At 35.0% G+C, this 24,626-nt stretch overlaps 1 protein-coding gene across 1 annotated transcript in view; it reads left to right on the forward strand.

Annotated features, from left to right (window-relative positions):
* The window catches only part of Galntl6 (polypeptide N-acetylgalactosaminyltransferase like 6), a 1,038,819-nt gene that overhangs the window by 933,233 nt on the left and 80,960 nt on the right, over positions 1-24,626 (forward strand). The window contains exons 8-9 of the mRNA XM_076852362.1: positions 138-255; positions 23,654-23,761. Coding sequence (XP_076708477.1) covers positions 138-255; positions 23,654-23,761 — 226 coding nt within the window. The remainder of the gene's footprint in view (positions 1-137; positions 256-23,653; positions 23,762-24,626) is intronic.

The raw sequence follows: 24,626 nt of genomic DNA on the forward strand, positions 1-24,626 counted from the left end.
ATATCCACTTGTAGAAAATGGTATGGTTCATTTGACCACTAAACCATATCTCAAAGTTTGGTATTTTTCCCCTCAAATAAAATATCATTGTCTCTGATGTTCATAGTCCTTTAAAGATTATTTTGTTCATTTCACAGGTCTCCTGTCATGGCTGGAGGTCTCTTTGCTGTGGATCGAAAATGGTTTTGGGAACTGGGTGGCTATGATCCTGGTTTAGAAATCTGGGGAGGAGAACAATATGAAATCTCTTTTAAGGTAAGCTGCCACCACCCTCTTCAAACATGTTTACATAGTTTTGACAATTCTGCTATGACATCATTACTCTATGACTTATGTTGTAGGACGATTTGATGATATTAATGACAGGGTTTGTGGAAATGAAGAACAGCTAAGCAAAGCACCATAAACTATGTTAAAAATATTCTAAACTGTTAAAAGATTTTTTTTTTGAAAAAGCAATCTAAGAACTCATTTTTTTTCTTTTTTTCCTTTATCATAGTCATTATTTACATGTAAGTATAGATTGATTCTTGTAACATCGTACAGACAGCCCTAAGTAAATCAGTTTTAGACTATTACTTCCACTATAAAATCAAACCAGTTCTTTCTGAAGAAAGAAAATGCATCCTGAATATAATAAATGAAAAAACCAGCTAGAGCTGGGTGCTGTGTCACAGCCTGTAATCCCAGCTACTTGGGAGTTGAGGCAGGAGGATGGCAAGTTGAAGCCTCAGCAATTTAGCAAGATCCTGTCTCAAATTTAAAAATTTTTAAAGGGCTGAGGATGTGGCTCAGTGTAAAATGTTCCTGGGTTCAATAACCGGTACCAAAAATAAAAATCTGCTTGAATATTTGAATTTATATATGCGAAGCAAATGACAGAAGTTATTTTTAATTATTTGCTTATTTATTTATTGATGAGGGGTATGCTAGAAATTGAACCTAGGAGCAGTTTCCCACTGAGCTACATCTCTACTCTTATTTTGAAACAGGGTCTCACTAAGTAATTGAGGCTGACCTCAATCTTGCAATGTTCCTGCCTCAGCCTTCTGAATCTTTGGGATTACAGGCATTTGCCACCACATCCAGTTTACAAGTGCTATTTATTAAACTGTAGCAACTATATCTAATGTATATAGTTAGAACATAAAATGTAGATAGTTAGAACAGAAAAATTATGTTGTCCTTACCCTCAAAATAAAATACGCTCAAAAAGAAACTCAAGAGGCACAACTGCAGGCTTCATGATATCCAGAGTTTTCCCTTAGACTGTAATCCTTGAAATACCACTTATTAGTGCATTTTTCACCCAAACACATCTAATTTTACATATAAAGATAGGTACTTCTTATATATTTTTATAGACACGCTGTTTTAAACTTTGAATTTACCAATGTCTTTGGGTTCCTCTGTCACAGCAATGGTTCTACATCTTATTACAGTGCATACAACCGAAGGAAATACAGCAGTAATATTTCTAGAAATAGCATTTACTATACCTACTTAGTGGTATAAGCCAGATTCTGAGCTTCATGTGCATTGTCAAATTTTAAACAAGCTATAAAAGATGGGTGGTATTATTACATTTTAAAGATTAAAAACTGAGACTTAAAGTTTTAAAGATTTTTAGATTAATTTTTTTAGATTGTAAAGATAAAACGAATTACCTGTTGTCACTTAGGGATTACAATGCTCTGTTTCTGCTTAATTGCAGAGGCTGCAAAAGCATGAAATTGTCTGACACCCACATCTATCTACCAACACCATTCTCAAGTTCACTGCTAACCTCTTGATCACTGCCTAATCACTCTCACTGAACAGCAGCTTGTATCTTCATTATAATCTAAGAGCACAGCAGCAACCTTTCTACTGACCCTGGCAAAATACTACTGATTTTCAGATATTGCCCAAATATCAGTTGGATGCAAAATTTGCAATGATACCTTCAACTGGAAACACACAGTACTGCATTTGATCCCAGAATTTAAAATAAATGTGGCGTTGCTGTATTTGCAATATCATCAGAATTTTAGGGATACTTTTTACTTTTCAACAGTTCAAGAAATATCTTTTCCTTAAGTTCTTTAAATTCATTAATTTCTTATATTTAAAATGATAGGAAAATTTCTAGTAAGCAAGGGATACCTGGCTTTGAATAGTGAACTGGATAATGGATGAAATTGCTATTGAAAGTCTAGAGAGTGTGAAGAATATGCATTTGCATTCTAAATCACAGAGGTGCTTTTGAGGCAAACATAAACTTACATTTCACTTCTCACCGTATCTAGCACACCTCTCCTGGGTGACCTGAGATTTTATTACCCCATTTTCTATTTTTCAGTCATCTGTCACTCTAAAGGATATAATTGGAATGCAGCCTGTTGTCTTTGTCTAAAAACCATGGCAACGGCACTGGAAGTTCAGGTCCAAATTGCCCCAGGTTGTTTGGTTGGAATGACAGATACTCTGGCGACAGTTATGTCTTAACAGGGTCCCCTTTAGACACATTCCTTCATTCTTCTCACTACTGTTTGCTGACCTTGGGGTTCTTGTCCCTCAGTATTAGGATGTGTAAGATGAGGAGCCCAAACTTGAAGAGGCTTTGGTAGAATTTACATTGAAGCACGAAGAATTTTCCCTGTGTGAAAGGAATCAAAAGTCTCGTACACAAACCGCTGTTAAATTACAATACAAATAATGGGAAAAAAAATCAAACGTTTGCATTTTTGGACACGTCCCATAAATTGTGATTAATCTTACAGTGCAAAGCATCATAAGATATACACTGGTCAGCACTTAAGGTTTGGGGAACACATATGGATGACTCAGAGTGTGCTAGAACACCATACATCATAATATAGAAATTGATTTAAGATGACAACTAAGTATTCTAATTCAACAGACTTGTATAAATGGTCCTTATTAGGCCTCTTTGTTTCCTATTTACTCTTCCAAGAAAGAATCATTTCCTTAAAGTTTTTGACAAGTTCCATTGCTTAATGAAATTATTTCCTGAAAATCCTGTCTCATACAAAGGAGTGCATTTTCTGTCGAGCAGTATTTTATTAACAGAGCTCTTCCATTCTTTCTCTGTAAATATCTTTCCTTCATTTTTGTTTTTTTTTTAAAAAAAACCTGACTCATTTGATGAGTAGATTTCATGCCATAACATAAAATCCAACACAGTATAATTTTCAGGAATTGAAGGAAAGAGCTCTGTAGAAAAATATGATCTGTCCATACTATACTCAGTCTTCAGCATCTTTTAATAGGAATCTGGGCTCCCACGTGGCCCAGGATTATCCAGCTGTCTTCCAAGGTTACTAGGTTAGCCAGCTGCAAAGGAGGGAAAAAGCAGCGTTTAGTCAATCGTTCAACCAGCTTTTATTGAGCATCAAATTTATGCCAGGCATTGTTCCAGGTACTCAATTTGCAGTTGCACCTGGATACAAAGGGGAGACTAAGACAGAATGCACAGTGTGGTGTATAAGAGACACTCCGTATCTTTAAATATCATCTACTGTTTGCTACTGAAATAATATTAAAACCACCATAAAGTCCTTATTCTTTAGTATGCATTTTTATATCCATTCTCCAAATATAGAAGTCCAAATGTTAGCATTTTCAAAAAATCTGTCCTTTGATTTCAGAAAATAAAAGTGGACAATGGACACTAATTAGGCACCCAGAAGAGACTCAGAAGGAAGCCCAGCCACTCTAATTTGCAGAACCTCTAGCATGAGACAAACTTTGGATCCAGGTGTGAAAGAGCATTAAATTAATTTTGGGCTTCCCTTGTCCATCCCCAGGAGCACATCAAAAAGGCCCTACATGGGTGCAGTATTTCTTGACCATCTGTAGTGCCAGAAAGAGCTCTTGATGGATAGCCTCAGCTGTGCAGAAACATTCAAGGCCCCAGGTGAGAAGAGGATGAGAACCATATGTTCTAAGAATGAATCTAACAACCCTGGGAGCCTCACAGCTGATCTCAAAATCACTGTTACCAGATTACAGCATCCTGTGTGACCATCTTTATTATGTTCTCTCATCCCTTCTATGTGGTGGGCTCCGAATCCAGACATTTAAGGAAACTCATTAATTAATTCCATAGACATTTAGTTTTTCTTATTACAACTTACCAACTCTGGGCTAAGCTCTCAAGGCTCAAGGACAAATGTAAGAAGATTGTCTCCCTGGAGGAACTTATTTTCCAATAGAAGCCTGGAGAATTAATTCACCGCACTTTCTCATCCTAAGTATTGTTTGGGATATATTTTATTTCCATATTCACAGTAATAATTCAGCACATATACAATAGCCTCTTCGCTAACCTCTCCTCCTCTAATCTTTCTCCTCTTTTAACTCATCCAACATTTCATTAATTTTACCCTGACTTGCTTTATTTTCCTCTCCTAAAAGTTTGTAGTTGCTCCTAATTACCATACAAATCAAGAGAACATATTGAATCATAAACCACAAAACTTACCATCAATTATCGGCCTCTTCTAACTACCTCAATTTGTACTGAACACCAGGTTAACTAGAATTTTCCTTTTCATCTCTGAAAAGATAAAACTCATATTTCCTTTATTGCAGGGATTTTAACTAACCAGTCAGACTGGGAAGAGTTACTGAGAAATTTGTTTCTTCTCTCTATAAATATTAATCACCAGCCTTCTCGGTGTGTCTGTATACCATGCAAGCTGGGCAGTACAGAAATAGGTAAAGAAAGCCCAGTAGAAGTCCTTGATTTACCCGCTAAAGAGAAACATTAATTAGGCAGAAAAGCATTTAAAAATATAGTTTCTTCTAAAACAGAACATATAAATGCACATTTATTTTATTCACCAGTCTTCTAAAGCAAGTAGGGCAAAGCTTTCCTCCTGCCTTTGGGTCCTGTAAAACTATAGTTCGGGGAGTAAAATTAAAGGTGCACAAATCACACTCGTACTGAGTTTCCTAGAATTTCTAGTTTGTGTTCCTTTAAATTGGAATGAGAACCTAAGGGTATGCTGAAGTTATCTTAAAGCAGTAACAGAATCTTATTGTTTGGTTTGGTTTGATTTGGTTTTGGTTGGTTGGTTGTTTTAGAGTTTTACTCAATCTTTTATTGTTTACTTGCCCACATCTAATTTGACATAATTTTTTTCTAACACCTCAATCCTTCCAAACTCTTCAAATTAATTTTGGCATGAACAACAATTCTTAGTTTCATCATCCTATTAAAAGATAGTAAATTTAATTATATAATTAAAATTTAAAACTAGTATTTTGACATTTGGGATGAAATGCATTGTGTTTCATAAAGTTCTGACCACTCTATTCAATCTATGGTGATAACAATAATTGGGTTGTTCAATAAGAAAAAAAATGAACTAGCACTTAAAGTTCACTGGATTCAATATCTTATCTCATTCAACATTAATTCAAGGTTTAAAATTCTGTTTCATAATTGCAAAGAAAGGCCATTGCCTGGTTAATATCAAAGCAAGAATTAGGAATGGGTTTGTTCAAAAACCCATTAACCTAATTTCTTTTAGCTGGTAAAATAGAGGACTGAATGAGCTTGTTGAAAAATAGCTACTGACACTCTCTAAAACTACTTTCAAAGGAAATAAATGTTCTTCCTGTTTGACATTTATTAAATACAAGACCTTACAAGTCTTGTTACGATTTAATGTAATATTTAATTTTTTAATATTTACAAAATGCAATGACTATTCAATAATGAATAGGGACTAATCATTGAGTATGAAGCATCTGTCACTGATCATAGCTCAGCAAACCATTAGACCCTGCTAGGGTTTGATCTCATTACAGAGCTTCTCAAGAACAAATGTGCATTTTATTCGTTATACTTAGCATGAATTCAAAATTAATACCAAAATATTAGCTATATTTAAAGTTTCCCAACATGGTACATAAGCCATCAAAATATTATAAGTATATTTATAATTCATCAATTGAATGTCTTGTACAATTATAATAGTTTAAAAATGGAAAAGAAAATGTTTCCTTAAAATTCACTCAAAACAAAAAAAAATGGAGAAGAAACAGGAACAAAAAAATGAAGTTTGTGTTAAAAGCAAAAGAGAAGGGATATTTTGAAAACATATAGGAGTATGAAGGACAGGTTAACAAAAGGAAAAAATGAAATACAGATAAACAATGTTAAAAGGTAATACAGTGAAATGATGTTAAAAGGTAATGAAGGAAGAGTTCTTATTAATGTCATCAAGAAAAAAAATTAAAATACCATATCTCCAAACATGAGAGATACAGCTTAAGCAGTATTCAGAATAAAAGTAGTCAGGCTAGTTGGTGCAAGCCTGAAAACCCAGTAGCTTAGGAGGCTGAGGCAGAAGGATCACAAGTTTGAGGCCAGCCTGGACAACTTAGTGAACTATGTCTCAAAATAAAAAATGGCTAAGGGTATAGCGCAAGGGTAGAACACTCCTGGTTTCAATCCCCAGTACCCTGAAAGAAACAGTGAGAAGGAGGAGGAGGAAGAGAAGAAGGAAGGAAGGAAATATTCTTATATTTTATGTCAACATAAAAAGAAAGAATAAAGATAAGCAAATCATTTGCAAGTGAAAAATAAAATAAACTTACAGAAATACAAATAAAAGATGTACAAACATTAAAAAGGAAATTAATGATTTAGAAAACCAAACCTGGTAGTGGAAGACCTGGTTCTTCATAGCCAAAAGTAATTAGTACGAGATACAGATAGATATGGAAACAGATAAATGAATTAGGTATCATCAATTGCTCCTTAAAAAACAAAATACAAATACAAAAAAAGATAATGGAAAAATATAAATTTCAAAAAAAATTTAATAATCATAAGAGAATGCTCAGTTCTATACCAATAAGGTTACGGGTGATATAGATGATTTGGAAGAGAAGTGTAGCATATTTATCAGGGTTCTCAGCTAAGGATCTCACAGGGCTGAAATCAAATGTCCAGCCAACTGTATCTTCATTTGGAAGCTTAACTAGGGAAAGGTCTTCCAAGTTGCCTCAGATCATTGACAGAATCCAATTCTTGTAGTTGTGGGACTGAATTCTTCATTGTCATCTAGAGATCATTCTCAACTCTTAAATGCCACCCACCCCCAGGTCCTGGCCACATCACCTCCTCCAGGCCCTCTCCCAATATGGCAGTGTACTCTTTCAAGGCCTGCAATGGAATTTTTCTCACACTTCACCATCTTCAAAACTCTTCCTTCAGGAAGCAGTGAATCACTTTTGAAGACTCTTAGGTGAGACTTATCTAGAATAATTGCCCTTTTGATTAACTCAAAGGCAACTTAATTGGGACCATAAGTATATCAGCAAAGTCCCTTCACTTTCATCATATAAAGACACCTTCTCACAGGTGTGAAATCTATCATCTCTGCAGTATTTCCCACTCTCAGAGGGAGGAGATTATACAAAGTCATGCACATCCAGGGGATTTGGGGGCAACTTCAAAATTCTATCCCACACTTACCAACGACCATAGAAGAAAGAAAAAAAATCAAAAAGATAAAATCACCCAAAAAATAGAACCCCAAATTCCATTGGGTTTATTTTCTAAACATATAAAAACACAAACTCCAAAATTTTTTGATTGTTCTCTAGTATCAGAAAATAAAAAATCTTTAACTGTCACTCATATTTATAACTAAAATCTGAACAGGATAGCACAAAAAAATAGAGAAATACAAGCCTGTTTTATGTGAAAGTAATAACATTAAAAAATAATAATCATAAAACATTACACAATAAAATAACTATTCAAAGACTAATATATCAAATTAAATGCAGCTTTCACAAATATGTTTTAACATTGGGCTGTATATTAACGAATTCACCTTGATAGCAAATTTTAATGGTCATAGTCATCTCCATAGGTAATATAAAATATAGGTTAAAATTTACAATCTACTTTGAACAAAATACTTAATACAGGTGATTAAAATATAAATATATGCTTGTATAATAAATGTATCTCAACTCAAAAGCTATCAATTTGCTCAGTAAGAAAACTCTGGGACTTTTCTCATTAGATTATTATTTAATGTTATTTGATATTATTCTGAAGATACTAGGTAACGCAGTTAGACAATAGATAGGAAAAAATTAGAGACCATGCACAGTGGCACTCTGGATGGAGGCCAAGGCAGGAGGATCAAAAGCTCAGAGTCCGCCTCAGCAAAATTGAGGTGCTAAGCAACTCAGTGAGACCCTGTCTCTAAATAAAATATAAAACAGGGCTGGAGATAGTGGTTGAGTGCTCCTGTATTTAATCTCCAGTACTCAACAACAACAACAAAAAAAAAATTAGAGATGAGGGAAGCTTTTCATTAATTGCAAGTAATATGATCCACCTAAAAAATGCATGGGAATGAACAAAAAAACTACTATAAATAATAAGAAACTCAGTAAGTTGCCTGGGTAAAATGTGTATGTGTGTGTGTAAATATACAGAAGACAATGACCTTTATATATATACACAACAACCACTCAACGAATAGAAACCACAACACTATTTACAATAGAAGGGAAAAAATTATGAATACACTTACAAAATGTGAAGATGAATCAAGAAATGATATAATACTACTGAGGGATAAAAAAAAGTTGAATAGATGAAAATTCATAAAGAATGTAACTCTCCCTAAGCAAACTCATAAATCTACTGCAATCTCAGTAAGAATGATAACATGAATTTTGTGTGTGTGCTAAATAAAATGCTTCTAGTTCATAAGGGGAAACATAAATAAATCAAGAAAACTTTGGTGACAAATGATAACAGGCTAACCTTAGCAGACAAAACACATAATAAAATCTGCATGAACAAATAAGAGATCTCTGTGGCACCAAATTGAAAGAGACCCAGATAAATAAGTGAACTTAATATAAGAAAAAGTTAAAAATATCAGATCAAGAGGAAGATAAGCATTTCCTAAGTAAATAGTATGGGAAAACTATTCATTTGGGGGTTGCAGGGGGATAAGGTTGAATCCCACACTTCATACAAAAATAGAGCCTAAGAAGATTAAATTGTTTAAAGCATTAAAAATGAAAAATATATAATAACTACAAAAATCATGGAAAAACTAGAATGGAGATACTCCCCTAAGTATGGTTTTAAAGAAGCAGCAGCAGCAATTAAAGACAACATTAATCCATCCACATTAAAAAACAAATTGCTATATGGAAAAAAAGACAAAAAATATAAGTGACAATCTGGGGGAAATTATTTGTAACTAATATCCTTAACACATAAACAGCTTCCACAAATCAATAAGATTAAGTAGCTTTTAAAAGTCGGCAAAATATTAGAACAGAAAGTTCATAGAGAAGGAAATACAAGTGACTCTTTAATTATGAAAGTTATTCATCCTTAATTATTTTAAGAAAAATACAAATTAAAACAAAATGGCACATTTTTCACTTATTAGATTAGAAAAAATGAAGAAGTTTGCACTGGGGATGTAGCCTAAGCTACTTAGTACATGGGAGGCCTCATGTTTGATCCTCAACACCACAAAACCCGCACACACACACACACACACACACACACACATACACGCAAGGAGAAGTCTTACAACAACATGTTGACAATGACCTCGAGAAATACCTTCAAATATAATCAGTCATAGTAGGTGAAAAGTGGTACAATCTCCATGGGGAACAATTAGCACATATCCTCCAAAATTTTAAATATATACATGTGTTGGCTCAACAATTTCATTTCTAGTCATATAACCCAAAGATAAACTCACACATGTGAGATGACATGTATGCAAACTATTTATCTCAGTATTATTTAATTGAGAAAAGATGAAAAAAAACTTAAATATTCATCACTGTGAAACAAACAAATAATTATTATCTCCCTAGACTATATGCTACAGTGTGGCCTTTAAAAGGAATGTGACAACTTTATTTTTACCAATATAGCATATCCAAACCCATTGGTAAATGAAAAAAAGGGAAGTATAGACATGTGTGCAAAAATAAAAGTAGGCAGATAAATGTTGTCTTATATATAAAATACATATAATACAGTATATATGTAAGTACTTATATATGATAAAATTGCAATACTATATATAGTTTCACATGTAGACAATATTCACAGTCATATTCCTGTATCAGGAAAATATTTATTGAAAGCCTACAATGCAAAAGACATTGAGAATATTACAGCCAAAAGAAAGGTAACGTCTTCACCTAATGGAATGTACTGTGAATAAAAATCACATATAAATAAATGGATAAATAAATACAATAATTTCTGACATTGGTTAAAAGCCAAGAGGAAATCAGCCAATATCTCAAAGCAGGATCCTGAATAGAGAACACTCTTATTTGATGAGCCTAATACTCTTAAAACATTGGCATCCACGTCAAGGGACAAGAGTGGAAAGGGCCTCCTGTCTACTGGTCCCCCATTTCCACCACGTCAACCCAACACCTGACTTGATACACGTATACAATCTGGGTCAGTCCTTCCCTGACTTTTAAGATTCTCTTAATGGAGAGGCATTAGATTGGGGGTCAGAATAAGCCTCGTTAAATACATCCTAATCTGTATTGGTGAATCAATATGTTTATGTGGATCTCAGGACGGTTCAAATACAAGTTCAAGAAATAAATCTAAGGTATTAATCTGGCCCAAACTTCTAAGCTAACAGGAGGATTTTAGTCCACTGGGAAATCCTTGAGCACAGAGCAGTAGCCCAATGTTCAATGGTATTCTTGTGCCTGGCCTCTCTTCCACAGGTCTAGACCCAAGGAACTCAAACTGCAGAATAATGACAAACTAGCATCCCAAAGAAAAGGGGGTTGCTTCTGAGTTCTTGTCCCCACGTCATTCCCTCTTTCCCTCCCCCAGCCACCACATTTGCTAACTTCTCATACTCTTGTTCCTAAGGCAAGCCAAGCACAAAACCACCATTCTAATTAATAAGCATTCTCCACTTTCACCATTGTTGTCTGAAAATGCAAAAAGCTCCCCCTGGGTTGTTTAATTTATACTCTTAAAATAGTTTATTTGCCTTTCTAGAGGGGTACAACTCAATCTTGTTCTAGGAGGGCACTCTTTTCCCTTGAGCCATCTCATATAAACTATCATGATGATGCTTGTGTTAGAAATAAATTTAGCCTTATAAAATGTGCTCATTAGACATCCTTTTTATGCCAAGGATGATTCTAAAATATTTTATATACCTTCTCATTGCTTTTACGAGACAGCTACATTAGAGACTGCTCCTCACTTCTGAACCTGCAAAGTGCTTCAAAGTCTAGTTGTATTTTGTATCTGAAATGTGACAGAGCCTTTTTATGACACACCGTACACCTCCAAGTACACAAGAAAATATCCAAAGTTGTTCCTGAAGGGATATTTCCCCTAGAATATTTTGCCTAGGTGACATAAAAATATCCATTTTAATTCCACATGCCCAGAATTGATCTTCCAAAGAAAATATTAAAATGACTCTAAACTCATTCAGAAACTCAAAGATAAACAGAAACAGCTGCTAAATGTCCCACAAGTCAATCTGAGATTCATTTCAATTACCTAACAAAAGGTACCTCAGGTGTAACAAAGCATTTTCAAGTTAAATTTTATGTCTATTAGATATAAGCCTGGCAGCAAGTATGAATTCCTTCCAGTTGTTACTTCCTTTATGTCTGATGGCATTTTCCTAATTCCCTATTTAATTTTATTTTAACTTTTATAGATAGTTGTAAACTGAGCAAGTTATAACAATTTACAAAGCATTCAGCACCTGTGTTAAGGTCAATTTGACTTCCTACTGAAATCTTCTTTTAATATTGAGACTTTTTTCCTAACTTTTTATTTTTCTGTTGCTCTTTTCCATAACCAAGAAAAAAAAAAAAAAGAACGAAATTTACTCTAATCATTCTAATGCTTCTGACTTGACCAAAACTCCTTCCTCCTTTCCAAATTGTGAGAGTCGCAGTTCTAAATACAATTCCTGCCTCCCGCAACACACACACTTTCACAGATGTGCATGTTGTCATCTGCCCTGACCCCTCTTATGGTTATTAATATGTGGCTACATGACCACCATTGCAGCCCTCAACATATTGCAAAAAGAAAGTTCGTCCACAGGTAGACCATATTATCCGATCACTGTTACTGAACACATATTATATGCCACCAATAGACTCTGTCTTAGTCCTTACGACCACCTTATGAAGTCAATACATTACTTCAATTTTATAGAAAATGAAAAAGGGACTCAGGAAAGAGTGGTCACTTCCCAACTCACAGCTGGTCCAGTAGCACCCTATCATAAAAGTATATCCACTTCTCTCCAAGATACAATAATTTACAAATGCCAATATGAACTTTTCAAAAAATGTTCACATTCTTTTTATTTTGGTGAAACATCTTCATATGGAATATTACTTAAAAATTAATTGAAAATAAATAAAATTTTTAATGAATTTCTAAACTGAAGCAAGGAAAACACTTTGCTTTGTCTTGGTGTTTGTTGCAATGATATTTATCGGAATCGTGTTGGACTGAGGTGCTAACTTCAAAGCTCATTTTCATCAGTCTTGGACACCCAAACCCTCACTGTTCAAGAAGAAGGTTTTATTTAAAATGTTTGGCTTGTAAAAAGACAAAACCCAATTCATTCCAACTTTGAAGATAGGAGGAAATAGCAAATTGTGTAAGCAAACTGTGAAAAAGTCAGATAATGGCTAAATCTCTTAAAGTTTCCAGACCTTAAGAGCTTCTAAGAGCCTTCTCTGATTCTCCACCCTCTATGACTCTGATTGCCCACTTAGTTCCCTCCCACAAACCTTCAGGCCACCGACAGCTCTCAAATCTTCCTTTTCTGGTTGGCCACCTTCGAGGTAGTTCAAATCTGATGTATCTTGGGAAAGGACGTTGATTCACCTGTCCTGTTATTTTGAATCAACCAACAAGTTATATTGGTTTTCAATTCTATTCTCCACCTCAATCACTGTTTTAAGACTGCCTGATGTTACCCTAAATATGAACACTGCATCTTAAAAGGAGATCTTATGATCAACCGTTCCTCTAAAACTGTCACCACCCTGACATCTAGAAATTCATTAAACACAAGATAGTTTGGGCAGGATTTTTACATACTGACTTAACAGAGCATTTCTTACATTCAGAGAATGTATTCCCCAAAGAATAAAAAGTATCATAACGTCATTAAAGCCTTCAAAGTTTGCAGGTGCATTTTCTAATTTCTGATTTCTAATTTCCTGACCACCATTTTTACTTACTGATCAGGAAATATCAAAATAAGCTATCACACCTCTCTCTCTCTCTCTCTCTCTCTCTCTCTCTCTCTCTCTCTCTCTCTTTCTCTCTCTCTGTCTCTCTCTCTCTCCAAGAATAATCTCAAAACCCAGGTTTCTGAGACCAAGACAGAAAAATAGTGTGGGTGGATAAACCACCCCACACCTTCTATAGATCAAGTCAGACTATAAGATGCGGTTTTTCTTACATCTAGCCCAGAGAATAATGACAGACGTGGCTTTTCTCAGTACTTACGAAAGCTCTTCAGGTTAACAATGTTTTAATTTCTAATTAGATGGTAGCGTCTTTGACTATCTAGTCCTAAGGTTTTCAGTCTTAGCTTGCTCAAGTCATGCCATTCAGTTAGAAAATTATTTTCCAATCCCAGAAAATTACTGTTATATACAGTGTCTTATATTTTTAACATCAGCCATTGCTTCATTTTATAATAAGCTACTTGTGACTGGGAAAAAAGTCAAAGTAACTTTTTATTTTGACATTTGTATTGAATAGTCTAGGTATCACATCTTATTTTTTATTTTTTTATTCTAATTTGTTAAATATGACAGAAGAATGTATTACAATTCGTATTACACACATAGAGCACAATTTTTCATATCTCTGGTTGTATACAAAGTATGTTCACACCATTCCTGTTTTTATACAAGTGCTTAGGGTAATGATGTCCATCTCATTTCACCATCTTTTTTAACCCCCTTGCCCCTTCCCTTCTCCTCCCTCCCCTTTACCCTATTCTAGAGTTTGTCTAATCTTCCCATGCTTCCCCTCCCAACCCCACTATGAATCAGCCTCCTTATATCAGAGAAAACATTTGGCATTTGGTTATTTGGGATTGGCTAACTTCACTTAGCATTATATTCTCCAACTCCATCCATTTACCTGCAAATGCCATGATTTTATTCTCTTTTATTGCTGAGTAATATTCCATTGTGTATATATGCCATTCATCTTTATCCATTCATCTACTAAAGGGCATCTAGGTTATTTTTAATAGCAGTCATAGGATGGGTAATCATAAAGCAATTGAGTTGTCTGTAATAAACATTAATTTGTATTAATAAGCCAATAATTCATTCAATCATCCATTCATTTAAAAATACTGAGCACCAACTACTTGAGGCATGACTGTGAGGCAGCACAGTGATTCTTATCCTTGTTGTAAACAATGTACACAGTAAATAATTGAGATATCTACTGAGTTAGAAGGTGGTGTGTGCTATGGGAACAGAAGCAAAGAATGGTGATGAGCACTGAGAGTCCAGGGTAAGAAGGTCTTTGGAGCAGGAGTATTCAAAGCTAAAACTTGAAGAGAATGAGGTATTTAGCCATGTGGAGCCCTGGAAAAAGAAAATTCCAGCAGAGGGAAGAATCAAAAAATGCCCTAAGGTAGGAGAGTATCTAGCTTGTGGGAAGAACAGAAAAGAAGCCAGGATAGCCTGAGTAAAAAGAGAAAGGAGGGAGAGATGAATAGCGGATGAAGAGAGAGATAGCAATTTGGGAAGTAAATGTATTCATAAATATTTTTTGACAATTTAGATCACTATTTCCATATAGTATAGTATGCTTCATTTACATTGAAAAATGTTCTTTTATTATGCTCCTGACGATCAATTTCTTACTAAAGCTAATTTTATATTCCATGTGACCAGTATAATTGTATGATTCCATTCAATTTAACATTCTTTATGTCTAAATTCCAGTTTGTGGCTGATATCAAAAAGTGATTTTAAAATAAGGCAAACATTCAATTATTCAGTCAATTTGAGCTACATTATGTTTAAAAACCTCTATGTTCAGTCATGGGTAAAATAACATTTCTTTAAAATATTTATGTTGTCAAAAAGAAGACACATTATTTGCAAATGTAAAACATTTCTCTAAGAATTAGATACTTTAAGAATGGCATGACATAGTTTTTTTAAAAAGACTATCATCACATCATACTGCCAGGAATATTTTTTGAAAATATAAACCTGCATAAAATATAAATATATAAAATGTCTTTCAAAATAAATGTATACTTGATAAATACCGCAACAGCTGTGCTTTCTGAGTGAACTATGTTCCCACACAGTTATCTAAACATATCACTTACTGTGTCAGGATGTGGATATTTCTACTGAAATACATAGAGTTTCATGAAGAAGAATGAAAAAAACGAAAAAGTGTACGGCGATATTCATGGTAGAGAAATGAAAATAGCTTTTAGGTTTGGAAAAATCAAAATGATACATTTATGGTAAAAAAGCAAGATGGCCTTGGGTTGTATGAAGCAACACTATGTTGTAAAAGCCTAGAAGTCCTCTTTACAAGGAGGAGCATACACATAATTAAAATAAGAGGTGATTATACTCAACCACTTAACAAATACTTGAATATTTATTATGTTCTGAACCCTCCTTAGATACTTGAAGACATAATAATGAATTAAATAATCACAGAACCTATAATCCAATGAGAGAAAGCAAACACTAAATGAATCATACAAATAAATTACTTAATTATGGTTATCATAATTGCAGCCTCCATTTGAAAGAAACCTTTATAAGTTCAGAACATTAATCAGTCACACATGATTCCAGTAAAGGATGTCAGGCATACAGTAAGTGCTCACTGCATATTTATTGACTCAATCACAGCACTTCCCACTTATCTGAGGGGAATGTGTTCTAAGACACCCAGTAGATGTTGAAACCACAGGTAACACCTATCATTATATGTACTATGTTTTCTTCCTAAATACAAGCATACCTAGAATAAGGTTTAATCTGTAAGTTAGGCACAATAAGAGATTAACAATAATAAAAATAATAAAATAGAATGATTGTAGCACTATGCTAGAACAAAAGTTGTGTGAATGTGCTCTCTCTCTCTCTCTCTCTCTATCTATCTATCTATCTCTATCTCTCTCTATCTCTATCTCTCTCTCAATCTGGAATTCTCCATTTAATATTTTTGTACTGTGGTTGACCATGGGTCACTGAAGCCATGAAAAACAAAACCATGAATAAGGGAGAACTACTAAAATGAAATATGTAGAAGGAAAGTACAGATGGAATGAGAGCATAAAACAGGAGTCCTGGCCAAATCAAAGGGCTCAGTTGTAACAGTTAAGCTAAAATCTGGAAAATAAGTAGGAAGTAGGAAAGCGTTATGAAAGCAGGAAGGGGGTGAGGGAGGTAGAAATCCCTTTAGAGAGAACATGGCAACAAGCCCTAAGGAGGGGAAATTTGCTCCCTTCTGAGGATTCAAATATCACTCTGGCCAGGGGAATGAGAGAATAGTGATTAAGAGACAAAAAGACTTTGCAAGGCTGGAAAACTTATTGAGGAGTTATAATTTTACCCTAAGACCAATAGAAAACCACTGATGGATTTTAATGAAGGCATAATACGCTCAGATTTATGTTTTTAAGTGATCATAGTGATAGTACAGACAAAGATAAATAAATCAGGGTTCTTTCTTAACACTGAATTTAATGTTTAAAAAATCCAGGCAGAAGTATCCTAAATTTGACTTTGCTCTTTAAAAAAAAAAAAAAAAAAAAAAAATCTGATAGAATTTTAAGAATAAGGAGTAGGTTAGTGATAAAAGACATGAATTTTCATTAGAAATGGTGGTAGGCAAAATTCTGAAATGGCCCTCTTCCTACAACTGCCAATAATCTAAATGGAAGTAGATTCTTCCACAGAGGCTCCAGATCAGAACTCAGTCCAGTACACACCTAGACTTCAACCTTGTGAGAATGTAGGTAGAGAACGCAGCTGAGCCCAAATGGGCTTCTAACCAAAGAACCGTGAGATGATAAATGTAAGTTGTTTTAAGCCACTAAATTTATGGTAATCTGTTATGTATCAATGAGAAACTGATACACAGATCTTTAGAAACTATATTAGAGTGACCCTCTGAAAATAAAGTTTCTGTGCGTCTATTAGTTTGCTTTGTCATATCTTTAAAAGGAAAGAGTCTTAATCCATTTGAGCAGCTATAACAAAGTGCCAAAGACTGAGTTACTTATAAATGGCAGAAATTTATTTCTTCCAGTTGTGGACACTGGGATTCTGAAATTAGAATGCCAAAACGGTTGGGTTCCAGTGAGAATTCTCTACCAGATTGCAAAAGGCCACCTTCTCATCAGATCCTCTCATGCAAAATCACTAACCCATTCATGAGGGCTTCACCCTCAAACTTAATTATCTCCTGAAGGCCCCACTTCCCAATACCATCACATTGAATGTTAGGATTGCACCATATCAGTTTGGCAGGGGACACAAACAAATCCATAACAAAAGGTGACGATGACTTATTTAACTTTCTCATGTGGCAGATCTCACTCTGACAAACTCTCTCAGAAGAAGCATTTAGTTCACTTCTGTCCACTTTATATGTGTTCCATAAGACCTCAGGAACCCCAAAATAGAAAAAGGATAAAAAAATAGAAGGTATTACTCTAGGCCTTGGTTCCACATTTTGCCCTCACTTGTCATGATCCCTTAATCCTACAGGAAAGATTAACCACCTCCACAAATGGAACCAATATGATCACCTTTTTATAAAAATAAAAGGCTATGCTAACAAATTACTATCTCCTAATGTGGATGATAAGAGGGCTTCTTGTACTTTATATTTATTCATCTTTGAACAATAAAAACTGACATTTGATTAAACACAGTACTACCTAACATTCTCGGCCTTCCTGTATATCTCCCCTTTATTCTGTCTTAAGTACTTTCAAATTCTCCTTAAAAAGCAAAACTAATAACCTCTCGAATAATCATAGTTCTTACAACAGATTAAAAATGTCAGAAGAAACTAAGAGAAAAGGATTATCAGTTAGAGTGGACTTAGTGCTGCAACAACCCCAAATCTTAACATAATCTGGTAAATTTTCTCTATTACTTCTGTTACAATCTGGTGCAGAATTGGAGGACAAGTGTTATGGGGCAGACTGCTCAGAAAATGTACCAAGTCCATTTTGTCTGAATTGGAGAGTCTTTAGTTAGCCAGCCAGCCAGCGACTGCTCCCCACAAGACCCATAACTGTCTCTGCAAGGAACAGCCCCAAGTCTGAGCATTTCAGGGTCTTTACAGGCAAAAACCGCAAAAACCACATCCAGGTTGATGTAGCTGTAAGCAAGCAGGGATACAGAGGCTGAACTGAGCAGTTAGGGAAACAATTCAATGGGTCCATTGGTATTTCCCATGGGACTTTCCAGGTTGGCATAGCAGCAAGCAAGCAGAAGGGAAGTGGGTCAAAATGACCCTAGTTGAGTACAAGTTAGAGAATGGTTACTAATGTCTAGACAATCAGTGTCTGACAGGTTACATTGCCCAAAAAAAAATAGAAACCAAAGAGAGAACAATTTTGCATTGTATAAGAATTGCCATTTTGTCTTGCCAAACATGCTAAGCTAAGCAACTATTGATAGGTACAGAGGAGGAGTGTTCCCATGGGAAAAGCATATCTTATATGACATGGAGTCCCAGGGTAAAATGGAGTCTGTTCAGTCATTGCCCATATAGCCTGGCCCATAACACAAGGAGTATGCACTGCTCTCTGCAATTTTTCAGGAACCCAGACCCTGTCCATTTAATGACTCCATCATTTCCCAGGGCCTGAAGTCGTCTCTTGATCTTCTCCAATTGATGAGACTCTGAGGGAAAAAATAAATTAAGAAGATGATAGAGAAGGAAGTTCACTCATAATTTCTTTGTCCCAGAGTGTCACACATCACTTCCATTCACATTCAAATCACATGGGCCATCTAAAGACAAAGAAATTATATGTTGGCAGTTTGCCTAGGAAGAAATGAGCATAGAAATTGGAGAATCCTAGCCCTGTATCTCCTGGTAAGATGAAATGTGTAGGGGATCCAAACACATTGATTATCTGTTAGCAGTTCATCTTTATCTTGGATTTGAAAAGATACAGTTCTGATTACTATTGCTGCATAACACAGTACCCAGAAAATTTACTGCACCAATCAAAAAACATTTTATTTATGAATTCTGTGGGTACCAAATTCAAAACAAGCACAAGTTTCTATACCAAAATATATGGTGTCTCACCTGGGTGACTCAACAGTTATATGCAAGAATCATTTAGAGAACTCTTTGGTTCTATGTCTGACCGTTGATGGTGGCCATCAGTTGAAAACTCAACTGAGCTGCTGACTTAAGAATCTACACATAGATCCTCATTGGTCTTGGACTTCTTCAAACTAAGGTTAGGTAATTTAAGGACTCAGATTTTTTTACATGGCAGCTCAGAGTGCCAAAAATGAGTGCCCCATAAAGTGAGTACAAATTGTTTTGCCTTTAACATAGCCTGTGGCATAGTCTCAGACACTTGTGCTGTACTCTACAGGTTTAAGAATCCACAAGTCTACTCAAAGAGAGAGGACCTAGATCCACATCTCAGTCAGAGTCTACCAAAGTCATATGGAAGAAGAGCATGTGCAATAGGAGATATTGTGGCATTCAATTTTGGAAAATATAATCTCCCACATATATAATTTTAGAATCACTGAATATCAGCATTTTGAAGTACTTTGTACCTTATAGAAGAAGGTCAATTAAACTATGACCCACTGCCTATTTTTATAAACAAAGTTTTATACATATTACCAAGTTTGAGTGGTTGCAAAAGAGACCCCTCTGACCTGTAAAGGCAAAAGTATTTACAATGTGGCCCTTTACAGACAAGTTTACTTACTCAGTGGGTAAAATACTGATTATGCATATGGGTACTGGAGTTAGACCACTAAATTTCAAATCTCAGTTCTGGAGGCGACTAGTTATGTAGTTTTGAACAAGCTACTATCTTCTCTAGACTGCCATTTTCCTGTTTATATAATTGGAGAAACAATAGTCTATCATTGAGTTGCGAGCCTATCATTTTCATCAAATAATCCATGAAAAGGGTACAAATATATTCATAAATGTTAATTCTTGCTATTAGAATTACCTTAAACTATCAGCTGGATTAACTATCCATCTACTATCCATCAACTAAGCCATCTAGTGCAGATTTCAACACATCTAGGACACAGGAAGCCCATTTCATCTTTAATCAATCATGTTCTATTAGGAATGTCTTCCTCCCACTAGGTTGAAATCTATCTTCTATTGTAGTTCTATGCTGTCAATCCTGGTACTATCTCTTTGGGGTTGTATAAAATATCTCATCCAAATACTAGGTTATTCAAATATTTGAAGAGTTTCTCTGAATTTTATCAAGACTATCCACCTCATTTTCTTATAAGAATAATTAAATTAAAATTATTAAGTAATGAAATTATTAAAACAATACTCAGTTGCTTTGAGTTGAGGACTACTCATGGTATTAATTTCTATTTGATGAGATATTTATTAGTCATTGAGATCAAGACATCAGAAATGCATGTGGATGATATAGAGTTGGTAGGAACCACAAACATTCTAAGCTATAGAATCAACAAATGGAAAAATATCAAGAGATTGGAGTTATATAAGATTTAAAATAAAAAGGGCAAATATAGCAAGATGTTCTAGGATCTAAAATATCCACTGTTCCACAGAAGGAGAGGTTTTTAAAAAAACTAAGTAGCACAAAATACATATCACCAGTGTACTATGGATAGTTTAGGGCTCAAGGGCCCAGATCTATCTGTAGGCCTGAAATCTTCTGCTGATTTCCAGGTAAATTTTAAGTATACTTGACATGGGGATTAAGCCCAGGGCCTAATGCATGCTAGGTGTGTGCTTTACCACTAAACAACATCAAGTCCTAATTTTATGTACCTTTATAAAGGGAATGACCAAAGTGGGTAAAAATGTGCAAGAAAAAGGATTTAAAAGAGCTTTGGAGTGGGGTGCAGTAGCATGCACCTCTAGTACTAACTACCTGAGACAGTATTTTTTTAATAATTTCATTGCTTTCCCTTGGATTTCCAGTTACCATATCACTATTTATTCAACCATTCTCTTTTTTCTGGTTCATATTAGTTATATATATCATAGGATTCATTCTGACATGTTTATAAATGCATGGAATATATAATTTGCTCAAATTCAGTCTCCCTTCCTCTACCCTTACCTCTCTTTCCTCCCTTCCCCTGTTCCTTTTCCTCTACTCTGCTGATCTTTCTATTTATTTACAATTTTTGTGTAAAATTAGTATCTTGTGAATATACATAATTCAACCAATTTTCTCCTGAGGTAACGATTCTCTTAGAGAAGTTGGAAAGAAATTTAAGTGATAACATAAACATTTCTCTTTATCTTTTTCAGGATTACACTTTAAAACAAGCTATATGTAGTATAGCTTGATATCAGGTTGATACATAAATTTAATCAGTTAATATCTTTCATGTTAGAGTGTGTAAACAAGTCAGGATGGTGCCTGGTATTTTGCCAGAGAAATGTTAGAGTCTGTAAACAAGTCAGGATGGCGCCTGGCAAAATGCCAGAGGGAGTGGTTTGTGAAGTAACGCCAGTCAGCCATTAAGTGTGGAGATTCCTTATTGGTTGACTGCTGTATCTATTTTATGCTAATTAAGATAAGCTATGTGGAATGTATAAATACCGCTCCTGTCCTACAATAAACGGCTCCTACTCCTGCTGTATCAATCTACACAAGTTGCTCGTCACCCCCGGTTATTTTGCTGCAGCCGGATTGCGGCACTTTCTCTCTTTTTTTTTTTTTTTAAATGAGGTCTCACAATATAACCCGGGTTGGTCTTGAACTCATGAGTTCAACAGATAGTACCTAGTACTTCAGGTGCATCCCACTGCACCCCACTCTAAAGCTGTTTTAAGTCTTTTTTTGTTGCAATGAAAATTGCTAAAAATATAGCCTGTGTAAAAGCCTAGATTTGTGTTTTGATAATTATCCCTTTTATAGCACCTGGTCTGTTATGTAGAACCTGATAATATGTGTATGTGTGTGTATTAATAGCAAAATATGACCAATTAACTTTTGTTACTATATATAAATATGGCATCTTAACACATACCTTGACTTTAATATTTTCTGAATCAACATTACTAGCCAATGATTATCTGTACCTTAAAAAAAGATCAGTGGTGGTTAGAGATAAGAATGTGATGAAGATATTTAAAGTTGACACTGCTGTTTCAGAAACTAGATTTAACTTAAAGCATGAATGTGTTTGGGTTCCTTAACTCACTCATCCATTTTTAAAATTCCACTTTTTATATTTTAAGTTTTTGGACTGACACTTTAATTCATATCTTTATATGATTTGTATCTTCATATGATTTCACAATCAGATTATCTTAACAAATATCTATATAAATAAGAAGTCAAAGCATTAAGTGCTGGTTCAATACAATATTTGTAATAAAATTCTACCAGAATTTTTTTAAAAGCCAACATATTGTATACACAAATAATATTTTACTGAATAAGTATTTTGGTTCTATGCTTTTATGAACCTAGGTTTCTAAAATATGGGTTTTTCAATAAATGGCTGACAAGGTTGTGGAACTATACAATCACTTGGCTAGTTTAACCAATCTAGAAAGAAGCATAGACATTCCTCAAAAAACTAGGGATGAGACTACCATGAGACCCAGGTATCCCAGTCCTTGGTATCTTCCCAAAAGATCCAAAATCAGCATACTATAGCAATACAGCCACCTCAATATTTATAGCAGTACAATTCACAATAGCTAAATTATGGAATCAACCCAGATTTAGAAATTGGATTTAGAAATGGATTAAGAAATTGTGAGATACACACACACACACACACACACACACACACAATGAAGTGCTACTAAGCCATAAAAAAAGGATGAAATTATAGCATTTGCAGGTAAACAGATGGAAATGGAGAATATCATGCTGGGTGAATTTAGCCAAACTCAGAAACTCAAAGGTTGAATATTTTCTCTCATGTATAGATACTAGAGTAAAATAAAGAAAAAGGAGGGGAGGATAATATTACATAAAGGGCCAATCCAATACAAATTAAAAGAAAGCAAAATGAAATCTAATAGAGTAGAGGAAGTAGAGGGAGGGGAGAGGACTGGAGGGAGAAGGGAATGGAAAATCCAGGTCATGAACTGAAATCGATTTCCATGCATGTACGAATTTGTCAGGAAAAACCCAACTACTATAACATAAAACTCTAATTCTTTTATTTTTAAAAGTGTTTTCTCGGTTAGCCACTTAAAACAGAAATTATTCATTGATTAACTTTAAGAGAGTTTTAAGCTCTTGTATGAATCCTGTTAATAATTCCTTTATGAATTATTATGTTGAATTATCCTTTTTGAAATTCACTGTTCTCTTTTGTTGTACTTTCCCCTCTTTAGGTTTGGATGTGTGGAGGAGAAATGTTTGATGTTCCCTGTTCTAGAGTTGGTCATATCTACAGGAAGTATGTCCCTTACAAAGTTCCATCTGGGACCAGCCTGGCAAGAGTGAGTAACCGGGCATCAGATCAGGCTGGGCTTCAGAAGGGCTTTCTGCAGGGAAAGGAGTCAGCTTCACGTGTGGTGTAATCCAAGGCACAGACTGACAGTAACTTCAGATAGAGAGAGTTACTGTGTTTCTCAGAGTTTTATTTTCATTGCTTAAGGAAGTATTACCTGTTGTGCTAATTCTTGTTATTAATTGCTTCAGAGCATCTTTGCATATGTTATATTTAATCCTTCTGAGTTTGGTATTTTTATCTTTACTTTGTAGGTGGGAGAGTGGAGGCTTAGTGAGGTATTTGTTCATGCTCACATCAATTGCAAATAGCAAGCAGAGTAGCAGTGGAAGTGCAGGTCAACAGAACAGACCACCAGTTCTTTCCCCCACATGGACACAAATTAGTCAGATGGAGAAAGGAGTAAATGGGAGGTGGGGGGAGAGGAAGGCCCAAACTCGGGATTCTTCTTATTTGGAAATAGGGTCAACTCTGCCTAAAATTTTACCCCATCCTCAAAATCCCCAAATTGGCCAAGACTAGATTTTGGGGTGTTTGTTTGTTTGTTTGTTTGTTTCAGATGTTGTTTTCAATAAAACCTTTCTCCTAGACCAGATGCAAAGATACTTTTCCCTTCTGCCTCTTAGAATGTTTTCATACATAAATAGAAGGACATAATCACTATCCTGCTCCAAACAGTCCTGACCATTTCTCCATTTTCGTTGTTGCTTTTCTCAGAGCTGGCCCTACTCTCTTAGAGGTCAAATCTAGAAAAAGGGGGGTTATCACTTCTCTTTGCATGATGCTCCCCTTGGAATCAAATCCTAAAATACTCATTTTGGTGCCTTTATTAGCAAGACTGAAATGGATGACTA

This window comes from Callospermophilus lateralis, chromosome 4 (assembly GCF_048772815.1).
Source record: "Callospermophilus lateralis isolate mCalLat2 chromosome 4, mCalLat2.hap1, whole genome shotgun sequence".
Classification (NCBI taxonomy): Eukaryota; Metazoa; Chordata; class Mammalia; order Rodentia; family Sciuridae; genus Callospermophilus; species Callospermophilus lateralis.